Here is a 15304-nt window from a genome sequence, read left to right on the forward strand (position 1 = left end):
TTTTTGTGCATTTTTAAGGGTGTTTTTGTGTTTTTATTCCTATAATGTGTGTGTATGTATCTTTGTGGGACACTCCTAGTAAACAGACTGCACTTTACACCTTTCAACATACACTAGCTGTGCATATAAAGGATCAAGCTCGAATCGTTACACAAGCCTCGTCGGACTTTCGCTGCAAGCAGGAGAGAAAAGCTTTGTAATTCAATCTGCCCCCTGCCATGTGATACCAAATATAATTGTGATCCTGAAGACGGTGCGTGTTTTCCTTCTTAGTGAACCAGGTCACGCTGAGTCCAATCCGTATTTCAAGGAATAGCGTTTGTGCATTCAGTGTTTGTGTCTTTGAAGCTGTAGCTGGAAAAGAAAGAAGAAAAAAAAAGAGTTTGAAAGATGAACACGAGTCCCTGGTGATGAGTTTATTTCCCAGTGCAGATTCTCCGAGCATTTCAAATTCAAAGTGTGTCACATCACTAAAAACTTGTGGCCCTGCAGGTACTTTTGTCCCTGTTACAGATACTCAGACTCCCTTCTGTATTCAAATAAAAAAAGTTAGGGGCCACAGCTGTACATGCTTCATAGATTACTGTGGAATCCAGTCATGCTCGCAATGTGACAGAATTAAGTCAACAGAAGGTGAGGGGTGAACCAGAGACATTGTAATATTGCCTGTATGTTAATCAGAAGGAGGAGACGTGACAGTTAAAGATTCCTGAATGGGAGGCTGGAAGGCTTCTGTTATGGAAAAAATGGTGGTGGAAGTGTAAATTCCTTCATGTGGGACAAAATCATCAAATCTTATAAGCTGTTCTGGTGACTAGTGCTTTAAAAGCATCTTCAAATCAATGTATAAAAGTCAAGTAGATTGATTTAAAAGATTCAAAAGAATCGTTTCGGTTAAGTTTAAAGTTTCCTTTACTATATAAAAGAAGCGATGACCCTGCAGGTAAGCGTGTTAGCGACACTGCGCTTATCTCTTTAAAAGATAAAAGAAGAGTGTGCACGTTTGTACTTCACAAATATCACCGAGGACCCAGAAGAGTAGAGTTTATGTGTCAGGCTGGGAGTTAGACCAGGCGGTGTGTCTGTGTATTTAGGGTGTAAATGATCCTCACGCTTCTCCAAACAGACACATTTTGAACAGTTACTGTGCTGGTTTTGGCGATGACACAAAGGTAAGACAGAAACACAGAAGTGTTGTGAATCCTGCAGTTTTTGGCCTTTTTCGAAATCATCAGAAATCATTTTGGACACCACGTCTTTTATTTTTATTGCACGTGCAAATATGCCACTTTTTCTTTAGCTTTGAACCCAGCGCCACAAATCCGTTGTGTCACATGGAGATTAAATAAATAAATAAATACATGCAGCGTGTTTTTATAAGAGGAAAGAGACTACGTGAGCAAATAAAGTTATTATTGCTCTGACAATATCCCACATTATGGGATTGGCCTTATGCCTGTGCGTTTGTGCTGCAATGCTTGTGTGTGTGCATTTTCTGACCTGAGTCGTTAAGCCAGCCCTGTGAAGCAGTGGACAAACTGTGCGTGCATTTGAGCTGTATATGCATGAGTATGTGTGTCGGAGCGTGCTCCTTTTTCCTGAAGAATGCTTGTGGGCATAGGCAGGGCCAGTAACGAGGGGAGATGGGAAAAGACGAGGGGGAGGGAGCAATGATGCAGCCGGTCTAAAAATAGCACCGCCTCCATGCCCCTTCTACCCCCGATGCTTCTCTATGCTTATCCCCTTCACAATCCCACCATCTCCTCCTTTAGTTCTTCATCATGACAACAACAAAAACTGCAGGTAGATGAATGATGGGATTGAGGTGTTTGAGGTGCTACTGCCCTCCCCCCCATACATCCTTTAATCAGAAAGAGGAGTGCATGGCATGGGCCAGAATCCAGAGTGGCATAAAGTGGACCGAGGGAGGAGCGAGGAAACAGAAAGGTTGCGCATGCTTAGTAACAAACTGTTAGAGTTTGCCATCGAGACGCAGATTTAAATGCCAGCTTTCTCTCTGTGCTGGAGCTTTAAAATGGAAATAAGAGTTTGGCTTTTGTTGCTGTGTAGAAAAAAATGAATGAGTGTTACTCTGTTTATCTTAACATAGTCTGTTGAATCACTTTTATTAATGCTTATTAGTATAAGTAATACAGCCAGGGAAGGTCAGTTTTAAGTGCGTACTCTCCATTTATTCAGGTAGGTGATTGCTCATAAGCTCATCACCAGTCTGTCAAACTAACACTGTAGGTGAAAGAGACGGTGGCCATTATTCTGGGGATTCAGGCTTTTTGTCAGAGGCAGGGAACATTTTTTTTGATACAAGCTGCTGTTGAACAAAAAATAGAAATATGCGATGAAACCATGACAGATATTTTTAATAAACCCAGGTCATTGTCCCAGACTCTGTGTCAGTCTGCTGTGCCGTCCACTTAAATGCTTATTAAACATCGAAATACAATCCTGCACGATCTGTGAAGGAATGAAAGCATTATTTAAAAACATGAACATGAGCATGGTCATATTCATGGACATGGATTCAATTGTTTTGTCTTTTGTTATGACCTGAGTGAGACTGTTCACAGTGTTAACACCATCACAGTGCAGAGCCGCATCACTGACATGCAGAGGTGGCACAAGTATAGACATTTTGTCCTTAAGTAGAAGTACAGGTACCTGTGTCAAAAAATATTCTGGTACAAGTTGAAGTACCGATTCAACTTTTTTACTCGACTAAAAGTGAAAAATTACCAGCTCTGTACTCTGTGGCTGGGCGTGGTCTTCTGTGGTGGGGCGTGGTCTGTGGTGCCGCTGCAGGGGAGGCGGACGCACCATCCTCAATCCCGCCTCGCCGGCTTAAAGTCTGCACTGGGTCCTGCAGTATTGTTGTTGGTGATGTGTGTGGCGGCAGCTGTAGAGCTGCAGCCGTGTGTTGGTGAAAGTGTGCAACCGTGAAGGTGTTAATAAAGTGATGCTGAAAAGCACAAGCCTGTGGTCGGGTCCGTCGCTAATGCCATATACTTTTGTGCAAAGCTAACTGGACCTTGTGCTATGTTATTGTTATAATAAAATAATATTAGTAGATAGGAATACAAGTTTAATTTCAGTCTAAATTTCATTTCTAATAAAGGTACTCTTGAATCATAAGAAGAACATGAGCAGAGAAAAAGAAGCAAAATAAAAAAATTGCTTTATTTTCTGTTGCCTGCCTTGTAGAGGGTGACTTTGCCTCTAAACAGGAAAACATGTAGGGAAGGGGTTAAAGTGGGATTCAGCAGGTGGGGGAATCAGATGTAATGGCTCAACGTGAGGGAAAGAATCACAATTTCTATTGAGAGCTCCGGTAGATTTTCTTGACGTGCACGCTGTGATCAGCTGATCTGCTGCTCTTTGCAAATTTACAAAACTGATTTCAACGAGATGTCAGCAGACGTTTCACGAGTTGCCCTGGCACATTTCCATCCTCTGACAGTATACTGCAGAGTCCTTTCACACAACCTTTAAATAACACGGTTATTCTGTCTCAGATTGATTTGCAGCATGTTTCACAATATGAAGAAACACAATGCCACATTCAAAAACACGAGGACTTACATGTAAGCTTTAACTTTACAGTTTATCAAATACGACTGAGCATCCTTACCTCTAAATCTAACCTCCCTTCGTCCTCTCCTGTCCAGTCTTTGAGTGGAGTTAGCGCTCTCTCTCTTTTCTCTCGCTGTGAAATACGGCGGCTGGATCGTAAGCTAGCAACACAGCGTGTGTGTTTGCTGATGTTTGATGAGGTGATATAAATGTTACATTTGTAATTACCTGCCATTTATAAAAGTTACTCCCTTTATGCTCGCTGGGTAAAGGCTCTCACTGTGGTTTGCTGGAGTCCCAAAGTCTTAGGAATGGCTTTGTAACCCTTTATAGACCGACAGACGTCACTGACTTTGTTTCTCAGCCTTTCCTTTAGAAAAAGCACGAGGCATGATGTGTTGCTTTTTGAGATCTTATAGCCTGCTTGTCATTGTCAGACAGGTTTATCTTTGGGTTATCTTTGTCTATTATTAACATTTGTTTGATTATCTGAAACAAAGTAAGTAAAGTCTGACAAATATGCAAACGACTTAGAAGTGCAGTTGTTTTTATCAGTGGGACGCTATAGGTTAAAGCTTCACAACCCACAGATAAAAAATGAAGTCATTGTGACTTGATTTTAAACTTTTGTCCTTCACATAATCTAACTGATTGTATCTAAAGAGAAAAGAAATGCCAGTCTGTCAAATTTAATAGAAAGCAAGAACTCAATGTCAAATGAAATCGGGGTTTCCCAAGCGTGGACCGGACAGTAGAGAGAAGCTGAAGGGCTCAAAAGCAGATAAAGAAGGAAGGAGCTGAAGAAAAAACTGTGCTGTAATCCCACCGTGACTGGCATCCCTGTCTCCTCCTGGCCCGGTAGCTAGCCTTCATGATCAGGGCTGTCAGAGGAGGTACACTTTGTTTTGTATTCAGTCTTTGTATCGCTGTCATTTATCTCACACCCAGAGACACGACAGCTGGGTAAACTGTACACACCAACCCAAGGTTCAATTCTAGCTTTTTATCTCTCTTTTTACACTGGATCACATTTAGAGATACCCTCTGAATCCATCACTCACCACAGCAAAGACCACACACAGACAAACATAAACACACTCTGCCTCTTATCCAGACAGAAAAAGCTCCCGGGAGGTTTGGTCTGAGGGTTTATCAGCTGGATGAAGTTGTCTGATCTGCTGTTAGCAACTAAAAGTAGCATGCTACACCGTTTGTACTGCATTTGTTGCCATGGGAATATTGTTTCGTGATACTGCACTGAAGAGGAGCAAGGAGAAGAGGAGAGAGGGATTTGATGATATCTTATTAACCTGCTCCTGTTATTGACTCCATTTTGTATCCCTTTGGGTGTGCGCTCCTTGAGGCAAAGCGAGACAGACGCAGAGAGGAAAATAAGGGAAAAGACAAAGGAGAGAGGGTTCAGATGCTATCACAGTAACCTTGTCCTTTCTTTGGCTCCATTTTACCACTGTCAGGGTCCCTGCCTCGACCTTAACAGACTACTGCAGGAAGGATAAATCCTCTCCAGCATGTTCAGCTTTACAGAAGATCAGTATTACAGTGCCAGTAGCAAATACCTCCAAAATGACATTGAAATGATGTTTTGTAGTAGATGCAGTGCAGGAGCAATGAATGCTATTGTTTTGGGTTAACATTATAAGCATGTGCAGGCATGCCGTACAAGATTATGTACAGGAAATAGTGGATGAAAGAAAATGGATGGATGGATCTCCCAAACTGCAGCTCTTGCGTGATGTTCCTGGTCTGCAGTGGTCAGTATGTATCAAAAATGGTGTAAGGAAGGAACAGTGGTGAACCAGCAACAAGGTCATGGGCGGCCAAGGCTCACTGATTCACGTGGAGAGCGAAGGTTGACCTGAGCTACTATAGCTCAATAGTCTGTGTCCTCCTCTCCATTACATCTTCAAAACTGTCCAGTTTGCTGCCAATCACAAAATCCATCATTTTGCTGCACACAGTGAAGGATCTCAGCTTCCTCAGTGTTGGTCTTCCCATTTAGCCCATTACTTGTACCTCAGTATTTCTGTAGGTGACACACTCTGGTGATCTACTGAAAGTCTAAGCTCCACAGTCTCCTGTGGAGCTACTGTACTGTGCATCACCAAGCCAGACAGAACAGAACCCATTCTCATATAATGTGCAGCATCTCATGATTTACCGCAAGGGTTTTCTTTTATTTCCTGTAGTTTCATTCTCAATAGCAGCAGCTCAGTTGTGTTTAATGCGTTTTAGAAGTCAAAGAAGGTGATTCTCACCATGCAGCCATTATTACAAGCATAGTATCACCTGTATGTTCATTAAGTGGAACAACCAGAAAGTTTGCTTTTGTGTGTTGCTGTTGTGTTAAATTGCAGTAAAGAAATGCAGCAAAATGCCAACTTCTCAGAAAAAAGAGGCATGTGAGCAAAACTGTTTGAAGAAGACATGAGAAATGTTTAATAAATGACTACTGCAGGATTTTTGTGACAGTATGAGCTGAAAACACCAAGCTAAAGCTATTTTTTCATTACCCAGTCAGTCTAAATATACCACCCTACTGCAGCAAGTAGGAGTTTTATGGCCTGGAAATGGCTTTTATGAAACACTCAGAAAACATGCAAACATAGAAGGCAGCACTGGAGCACAAATATAAACTAGAGATGGCACGATACCACTTTTTTATGTCCGATACCGATATCATAAATTTGGATATCTGCCGATACCGATATGAATCCGATATAGTGTTTTTTAATCAATAAAACTGTTTTTTAATATCTTGCTGCATTTTGTATATGTTCATACTCAAGTTTAAATAAACAACAACACTAAAGCTATTCTGTTATAACTGTATGTAAAAAATACACTGCACCCAAAATACTATATACAGTAATTGACTTTGGGTGTAAGATTCAGATAATTATTTATTAAAAGCTCGACATTTTAAATGAGAATAAGAAAGAAAAGTATGTCTTTGTGCCCCCTTTTCCCTGTTAATGCCCTATCGGCCCCCCTGGCTAAACTTTGCTAGATCCGCCCCTGCACAGTTACCAGCCGTCAGCTATGTAGAAAAAGATCCTGGTGTAGAAAGTAATATTAAATAAATTCTAACAACAGCTTATCAAGCTTAAATGTGCTGCCAATATTACGATACCGATACGTAATATTGGATCGGTCCATCTCTAATATAAAGCAGGAAAGTCAGATTGATGGTTCTCTTGCTATTTACACTCAGTCAGCAGCATGGAAATATTATAAGGATTGACACAATCTTGGTAAAGACAAACAATGACATACGAATGGTTGGTTGTCTCTGTAAAGAACTAGTGACACTACACGGGGTGTACTACACTTCTCGCCTAGTGCTGTCTGGGATAGGCTCCAGCCTTTGGCAATGCTGTGTGGACAAGAAGTTAAGAAAAGCCATACATAATAGTGGCACCTGTTTGTGAAGTTCCCAGAAAAGTTTGACGTGTACGAAGTGGGACGCCATTTGAATACTCGACTTTCAACTTTTGAGCAACCAGGTGGAGGCAAATGTGACGACACTCATTCCAAATGCTCAAAATATGGAAACATTGACTTCTGAATTCAGTAGCAAACCTCAAAGCTGCTTTACATATAGAAGCACTTTACAGAGCCACTATGGTACACACTCAGTTCAGATGTTCTAAAGGTGCTGACATTAAATTCTGTCTTGTAAACTCTACCACAGTCCTGAAAGTCATATCTGTTCGTGCATTTTCATCCCTTCTTCTCTCCTTTCCAGCTCTTCTCCATTGTGATCTTCGGCTGCATCGCCAATGAGGGCTACATCAACCAGGCCAAAGAAGAGGAGGAGTACTGCATCTTCAACCGCAACCAAAACGCCTGCAATTATGGGGTGTTTATGGGCTCCATGGCATTTCTTTGCTGTGTGGGCTTCCTGGCTCTGGACATCTATTTCCCTCAGATCAGCAGCGTCAAAGACCGCAAGAAAGCTGTGCTGGCTGATATTGGGTTGTCAGGTAAACACATTGTCTTTTCATACCGTATTTCTTTACAATACTTTATAGTTGTGAAGTATTTTGTTTGAGTTTGGATTTTACCTTCAGATGTGCTAAAGCCTCAGTTACACAGACCTAGAGACTGGTTTGGGGACCGTGTGCAATCACATGCAAGTTGGTGAGTGGTTGCTGTCTGTCGCCGGGTGATACTGGCCGCAGAGATGGTGCTGCACCAAAAAACTTGATTGATTGGTCGGTAGCAGATTGCCAACTACTCATAAAAATCCCGCCTTACTTCTACGAGTCAAAAGGTGCAAGTTTTACTTTGAAGGTGAGCGTGCTACATTTCCAGTTTGCGCCACACTTTTTTCAGTTTCACAGTTTTGCTTGGGGAGTAGTTGGCAAGTGTTTGCAAACAAGACTTCATCTTCCATCTACAATACAGTAACTGTGGGAATCTGCTAGCAACCAAAGCAATCACAAGGGTATTTGCACCTTATACCTCTTTGCGACCAGTTTCGCATAGCAAGCGTCAGCAACCACTTGCTATCTGTTCATGGAGTTCACATTTCTTCCAAGCAACAGGTGATTGCCAATGAGTCTCTGGGTCTGTTTGTCTGGAGATCAACAAAGACTCCTACAAACAGCTTTCATAAATACCTAAATTCACTTCCCATGGATGCTCGAACCAAATAGGCCTTTTTCTGTGCAAATTATCCCAGCCGCTCGAAATAAACTACCTAACGAAAACCTGTCAGCGATTTTTGTAATGTATAAAAATGCCGTGCAGTTAGGTTATTACAACAAAAGGAGAGATGTGTGACAGGGATAATAAGTAGACAAGTACTCATCTGACACTAACAAGTCTCTGAGATGTTGTGCGTTGGCGTCCCTGACAGTGGCTTCCACTACTTCTCCACTGCACTACTACTGCAATGAACTCAAATATAATGACAGGACAGTGAAGTGTCGGATCGGTTAATGAGGTAGTTCCTGTCACAGACAGAATTCGCCCTCCCTGTTTTCGTCACCTACACTCTCTGACTCTCTGATTTCTCTTGCCGTATCTGTTGTAATATGAGATGGTTTCCACACTGAAGAAATAAGGGAACCTGATAATCCCTGGGCATTTCTGATTAGGCTTTATACATTGCCTCCACACTCCAGCTCTTTTAATTTCTCTCTCGTCTTCCAGTTTCCCCCAGCCAGCAGGAAAGAATCATATCTGATTTTATGAGTAAATCCTGCTGTCTGACTGCTCATCTTGCATACCACAGGGCTCATTTTGGGGCCCATTGCAGTTCTCAGTTGATTGCCTCCACCTTTTCATTCTTATGCTGACTTAATTACCTGCTTTAGTCATCCAGCTGTGGTACCTGAGCTTTGTTTTTCTGCACTATGTGTTCGACAATTTGAGAAATATCTCTTTTTTTAATGAGAGTTTTCAGTAAAACTGTTCTTGTTTTGTTACACAAATGGCAGCAGGAACTTAGCCTAGCTAAGCTAAAAGAGTTGAAACAGGTGGGAACGTTTAGTTTGGCTTAATTACAGTTATACAACATATTCATCAACCAGTAGCTTATAGGTGAAGGTGGTGATTGGCTGAGTTTCTGTCACTTTTATAAGACGGCTACCTATTCTCCCCTGCTGTTAGTGCATATTCTGAACTAAACAGCCATGCAGATGTAATCTAATCAAGTAAGTACTGTAAAGCCAAGTCTTAAACTAGTCTTTTAACAGAGGAATTCAGTTGTAAACATTGTAATTTGCTCATATTGAGTTGCAACATGAGTTCCATTCTGTTATTTTGGAGTTAAGCAAGAGGAATTTCTTAGTAATTTTACTCCGAATCTCTGTTTTTTTTTTTTCTTATTCCAGCATTCTGGTCCTTCATGTGGTTTGTGGGTTTCTGTTTCTTGGCCAACCAGTGGCAGGTGTCTGAGGACAACCAATTTAAGGAGAGAGGGGACGCTGCCCGAGCAGCCATCACCTTCTCCTTCTTCTCCATCTTCACTTGGGTAAGGAGCTTAATGGCCTGATGCGGTGCTGTATCCAAAGACGGGACTGACAACCTCAAACTTTGAATCTTATTTGGCTTTTATCCTCAGCTTGCTTATATAGCCAGTGAGCTATATAAATGTGTCTCCCTTCATCTTTTTTTTAGTACTGCTTACTGTTTCTGACATGTGAACTCATGACTGTACAAATATTGTTCCAACAGGGGGCCCAGGCTCTCTTCTCTATGGAGAAGTTAAAGAATGTGTCATTTGAAGAGGAATACACCAAGCTGTTCCCTCCTCAGCCTCATCAGTCTTTTGTTTGACTTTATCTTCTCTCTTTGTTGCCTTAACCATCTGCAGCAGGTCCTACACGCTCCTCTTTCTTTACTGAGACTGCACTTGATTTGGGCGCCCTCTTACAGCAAATACTGCCGTTGCTGACACAGAGACATAAAAGCAGACTTACTAATCCAAACACCTCCAAACACCCACATTAACAAGCAGGCTGACCTTATCATTCATCAGCGCAAGACACTCAACAGCTAAATTTACACATGTGCAGCTCTAAATATCTCAGGTGTGAAATCAGAGCTTTTTCTGTTGGAATTTCATGAAAGACTCATTTTATTTATGAAGAAAAGCTTCACCAAATTAATTTTTTACGTTTTTTGTTGAAACAGATGTTACAGTCAGAGTATCTGCAACACCAAACCTGGAGCCCTGAGCAATTGCTGTCTCAGTTTTTAGGACTGGACACCGTTTTTTCACGTCCTTAATTGCAATGAGTTTTTACAAAATTATTAATTGCTTACACCCCCACCCCCTAATTTTCAGTTCCTCACTTAAACGAATAATTTGATATATACTTACTCACAATCCAGAGCACATTGCAGTGTTGAGATGGTTATTTTCAGATATATTATTACACAGATATGTTGCACTCAAAATCCTCGATTGAAATCAATGGGAGAATTCGACAGCACTCAGACGTTGGTGGAAGTGTAACTTATAGGGGATGTTTTAAGCCTTTTCTGTTGTGTAAGATCTGATTGCTGACTCTATGTACTGCTGACAAGTGAAATGAAAGCTAATTTAGCTAATGCTTAGTAACACCAAACAAGTATCCAAACTTGTTTCAAGATGACCGACTTTGTTTATGTGCTGGACAGTTTCTCCAGTAGGACTTCAGGCTCAATCAATCAAGCAGAGAAATGTTAAAGAGCTTTCTGTTGGAAGATGTTAAGTTCAGATGGAGCTAGATAACTGTTTCGCCTCGTTTACAGTGAGAACACAAGCTAAGCTGAGTCGTCTCGCTACAGACTCCAGCATATTTAACACATTTTATGGGGGTGTCAGTTTCCTCTGTGTTTGCACACACAGGCTCCCTCTTTCACTTTCATTTTATTAAATTTAGATGGTAGAGGTGTGTTCGAGCTTCAATTTTAGTCATTTAACATTTAATATTCATTGTCTTTTATGGCTACGTTTTATTATGCGGGTGCTAATAAAATGTTCTATATTCATATTTACAAAAAAGTCTGAAATATTCAGGGTTCAGTCCATGTAACTCAGACTACAATGAGTGCAAATTTCCTCTAAGTATGTGCTGTGGAACGTTTTCTTTTGGACAGTTAGCTGGCCTGATGCGCTGTCATGTATCGACTTATAAAATCAAAAAAGGTTCAAAAGTACTGCAGCTATTCAAGTGTCTGCAACATCTGAGCAGTCGATAATAAAGAAAATCTCCTCGTGTAACTTGAATCATTTTAACTTTCTCTGTGTTGCTCTGTTTTACCTCTGGCTTGTCCCACAATTTCCTTTCTGAATTATCAACACAAGGGGAACTCGTGCTCTTCTTCTAGAGCTACACAATGTACGAGCAACGTTTTTTGTGCTGCTGCTTGAGGAAGTAATTCACTGTGACTGATTCACTAAAGCTGTCTAATAATGTTGTCAAGCTTTCCAGCCAACTAACCACTGTGTCCTCCTGTCTTTTGTTGTCTGACCCCTCCCTTCCTCACACTAACATCGTCGCGTCTCTGTTTCATCATCTGTCTTCAATCGCCTCCTATTCATCTCCTCGTCCTTTTCCATTTACGATCCTCATCGCCAAGGCGGGCCAGTCTTTCCTGGCCTTCCAGAGATACAAGCTAGGGGCCGACTCGGCCCTCTTCTCCCAGGACTACACAGACCCCAGCCAGGATGCAGCCGGAGCCCCCTACACCTCATTCGGTGGGGATGACCTGGAGAGCCCGGGAGGAGGAGGAGGCCAGACCAACAGTGACGGGGCCTTCGATGGATCCGGAGGCTACCAGCGTCAAGAATACTGAGATGTTAGGAGAGTTTTATTTATCCTGATGAAGTTGTCCAAAGTTTCTACTTCAAAATAATATTTGTGCTGTTTTGTGTTACACAAGAAACACTGAATCCATTACTTAGTGTATTGGGCAGATCTTTTATCACATCCTAGATCCAACAACCTCAAGTTTTGAGTTGCAAATTTATTGCTACAATTTACTGTTTTTATTGTTATGCGCAGGGGTTAAAGTGGGATCTGGCAGGTGAGGAAACCTGAAGATCGGGTGTAGCGGTGCAGCATGGGGAGAAAAGATTTACTTTGAAATAATTCACATAAAATCCTTGTTTGGTTTTTGAGTTCCAGCAGATTTTTCTTTGTGTTCATGCTGTGACTCGATATTCACTGTTATTCACAAGATGTAAGCAGCTGCATGTACGGCTGATTTCACCTAGACAGTAAAAAGTTAGTATAAAAAGATCGGATTCTATGAGTAAGTGTGCACCACGCCATCACCTTAAATGTAAATTGATGTCTGCTACCCCTGATGTAAGCTAACACCACAACACCACAGCCTATAACAGTCTAACAAGTGCATCATTGTAAGCTCTATCACAGAACTGCAAACTAACTACACTAACCTGCAGTCTTTGACTGTCTAAAATTAGTATACTTCAATTAGTTTGACAACACGTGTAGATTTTAAAACTCTGAAACCGATTTTATTACAGCTTTAAATTTCATCTCTGAGATGAAATTCACTCTGGGAAGTACACTAAGTTGCTCCATTTATTCTCCTCGTCTTTAGTGCGAGGAAGATGCTGAAGTACCACGACCACAACTTTACATCTGCACCATGAACACATCACAGGGATGAGAAGGAAAAGGGGACGTGTTAATGTGTAAAAGCTCTGTGGTGTGTTGTTATTTTCTTACTACTGAGCAAGTGTCTCCAGGCCATCACTGGAAGTAACACCAGGCTGAAGCATAAGAAAAATGAACTCATTCCACAATCATTTATTATTTATTAACTCAAGGTACCAGAAAATTGTTAAGACCCACTTTAACCCCTGGTTATGTGCACAAAATAATGTGCCTGTGACAATAAATACTGTAAAGAAAACATATTATTAAAAGGTCAGTACAACAAAAAAAAGAGCGTACTTTTAAAAAGAACAGGGAGAGATTATGACATTTTACATTTAAGACTTACACCAACGATCAGCTCAGTTGACTTTGTGATCTTAACAACAGCTTCTGCATTTAGGTGGTGATTTTTATCCCATGTGACAAACACTGTAGTAATCAGAAGAAGTTAATGTCATCAATTCTGGCAAGTTTATCTGTCTTTTTGTCAAAAAAAAAAAAAAACTCCACAAAGAAATCTTGGGCATCCCCCAGATTTCGGATGCATAGGTAACAGGTGGTGATCTCAGGAAGGTGCAGTTAGGCAGACAAACATCAGTGGGTTCACTTCATCCTTGGGAAGGAGCTACAGAGTGCAAACACGCCAGGTTTTACTGGAGGTGTTAATTCGGGGTTTGGGGGCAGGGGGTGGATTAGAAACTATCGGCAGGTCACCCTGTAGCTGATCAATGCTTGTGACCACACTGCCTTCAACTTGTGAGGTCTTCAGTCGGTCAGCAAAATAAGTGCGATAGCTAAAACGCTCCCAAACAGACACGCACGCACAGGTTCACAGCCTATCGATGCTGCGAACACAAATTTTTGCTGACAGAACTCGTCGATGGGCCATTACAGGATATCAGCATAGATAAACAAGCAGCAGTGGCGTATCAGGCAACTAATCCCCTCCCCTGTATAATGAGACTGTGTTTGTATTGAAATTTGTCCTCTTTTTCTTTTTTCCTTGAAATGTTTTTATGTTTCCCTGTGAAGCTTTTTCTTTCCTCAATTGTTGCCTTAGTGTTGACTGCCAAGCAGAATCCATCACGCAGGAACACAAGCCTCCACAACACACTGATGCTCTCTTTCAAAGTCTTAATGTACAGCAAAACGAATTTGGTCCTGTTTTGTCCTTGAGCACGTCAAACCACTTTACAAAAGCAAGCGTTTGTCATCAGTATAGAGCGTTCCTTATCAGCAGGTCTGCGGAAAACTTGTGTTTTCTGCTTGTTGTCAACAAATCTGCAGGCATCCTGAATATTTATGAACATGCATCGCTCCATTTTTTGTGCTCCATTTTTCTCCAGTGTATCTGTCTGTATAAACATATGTAAATCTATAATTGAGTATATAACAGTGTTCGAAAAAGATTCTGCTTTATTTTAGGGCATTAAGTTAGTTCTATATTTAAAAAAGACAAAAGAAAGAAAGCTCTGTGGTCTGTTGAGTGTTATTGTGATAAGATATATGGTGAGGTTATCCATGCCTCATCCTTTGTGTTGCTCTCGAGGTAAGGAGAAGTTTTTATTATGGGGATAACAATATTAAATATTAAAATATGCATACATATATATGGCTACGGAAAATGTGACCAAATTATCAAAGTATATATGCACATATATACTTTATGCTGTACATCTGTGTTGACGTAGAAATGTGTGATGTTCCTCTGTGAAATGAAGCAAATTAAGATTAAAGAAAAAACAATTGTGTACAAATGTATGTTTCTGATGTGGTTTTAACCAATAAAAATAAAGAAAATACTGAACAAAAATGCAAGATGAGATGAGAATCTCTGGTGTTGGATTTTTGGATTACAGTACTGTGCAAACTTTATGAGCCAACCCTCAGAATTAAAATACATTGGCAGTGTGTGTGTGGTTGTTTTTGTGCTGAAAAATGAATCCTTTCCCAATCAGACGCTTTCCCGATGCTATTGCGTCTGGCTCAAGCTCTAATAGTACTTCTCTGAGTTCATAATTTTAGCAATTTTGACAAGATCCCCACAGCTCTGGTTGAAATGCTGCCCCCCCAAAAGGACAGAGCGTCCACTGGGTTTTACAGGTGGCTGTAGACACTCACTGTGATACCTGTAGGCACTGATTTACAGTCCAATCGTTTTTTTCTTTTCTCTTCCCTTCCTTAAAAATGGTTTCTTGTCAGCCACCCGTTCACTGAAACAGTTTCTGATGAGGTTTCGTTCGAACAGCAGATGGATCAACGAAATGACTTACAGATCGTATTCATCTTGTGTAGATATTTTTTTAGGCCTGTTACTTCACATCTTGTCCTCCTCTTATCCAGTGTCCTCACATTTTCTAAGGACACACTAAACATATTGCTGGGATATGCCAGCAACAGGTCTTTGCAAATTATTTTACATGTTTTATTTCTATCATTCACGGGCTTAGTGGCTTAACAATGACACGAAACAAAAAACATTTCTGTGAAAATAGTCGTGCACAAAGACTGGACGGAAAATGAGGTTTATAAAAAAATAAATTAATTAATTAATTAAAAAAAAAAAAAATCAC

At 40.8% G+C, this 15304-nt stretch overlaps 1 protein-coding gene across 2 annotated transcripts in view; it reads left to right on the top strand.

Annotated features, from left to right (window-relative positions):
• LOC120716383 (synaptogyrin-1-like) overlaps positions 1–14546 on the top strand; it is a 31960-nt gene extending 17414 nt beyond the window's left edge. The window contains exons 2-4 of one of the 2 annotated variants that reach the window (XM_040003911.1): positions 7352–7589; positions 9447–9586; positions 9790–11329. In XM_040003911.1, coding sequence (XP_039859845.1) covers positions 7352–7589; positions 9447–9586; positions 9790–9891 — 480 coding nt within the window. In that variant the 3' untranslated portion in view covers positions 9892–11329. Of the gene's footprint in view, positions 1–7351; positions 7590–9446; positions 9587–9789; positions 11330–11682 lie in introns of those variants that run through there. The other variant, XM_040003910.1, reaches the window with a different exon arrangement.
• Positions 14547–15304: the final 758 nt, after the last annotated feature.

Source organism: Simochromis diagramma, unplaced genomic scaffold (assembly GCF_900408965.1).
Source record: "Simochromis diagramma unplaced genomic scaffold, fSimDia1.1 OVJJ01000325.1, whole genome shotgun sequence".
Taxonomy (NCBI): Eukaryota; Metazoa; Chordata; class Actinopteri; order Cichliformes; family Cichlidae; genus Simochromis; species Simochromis diagramma.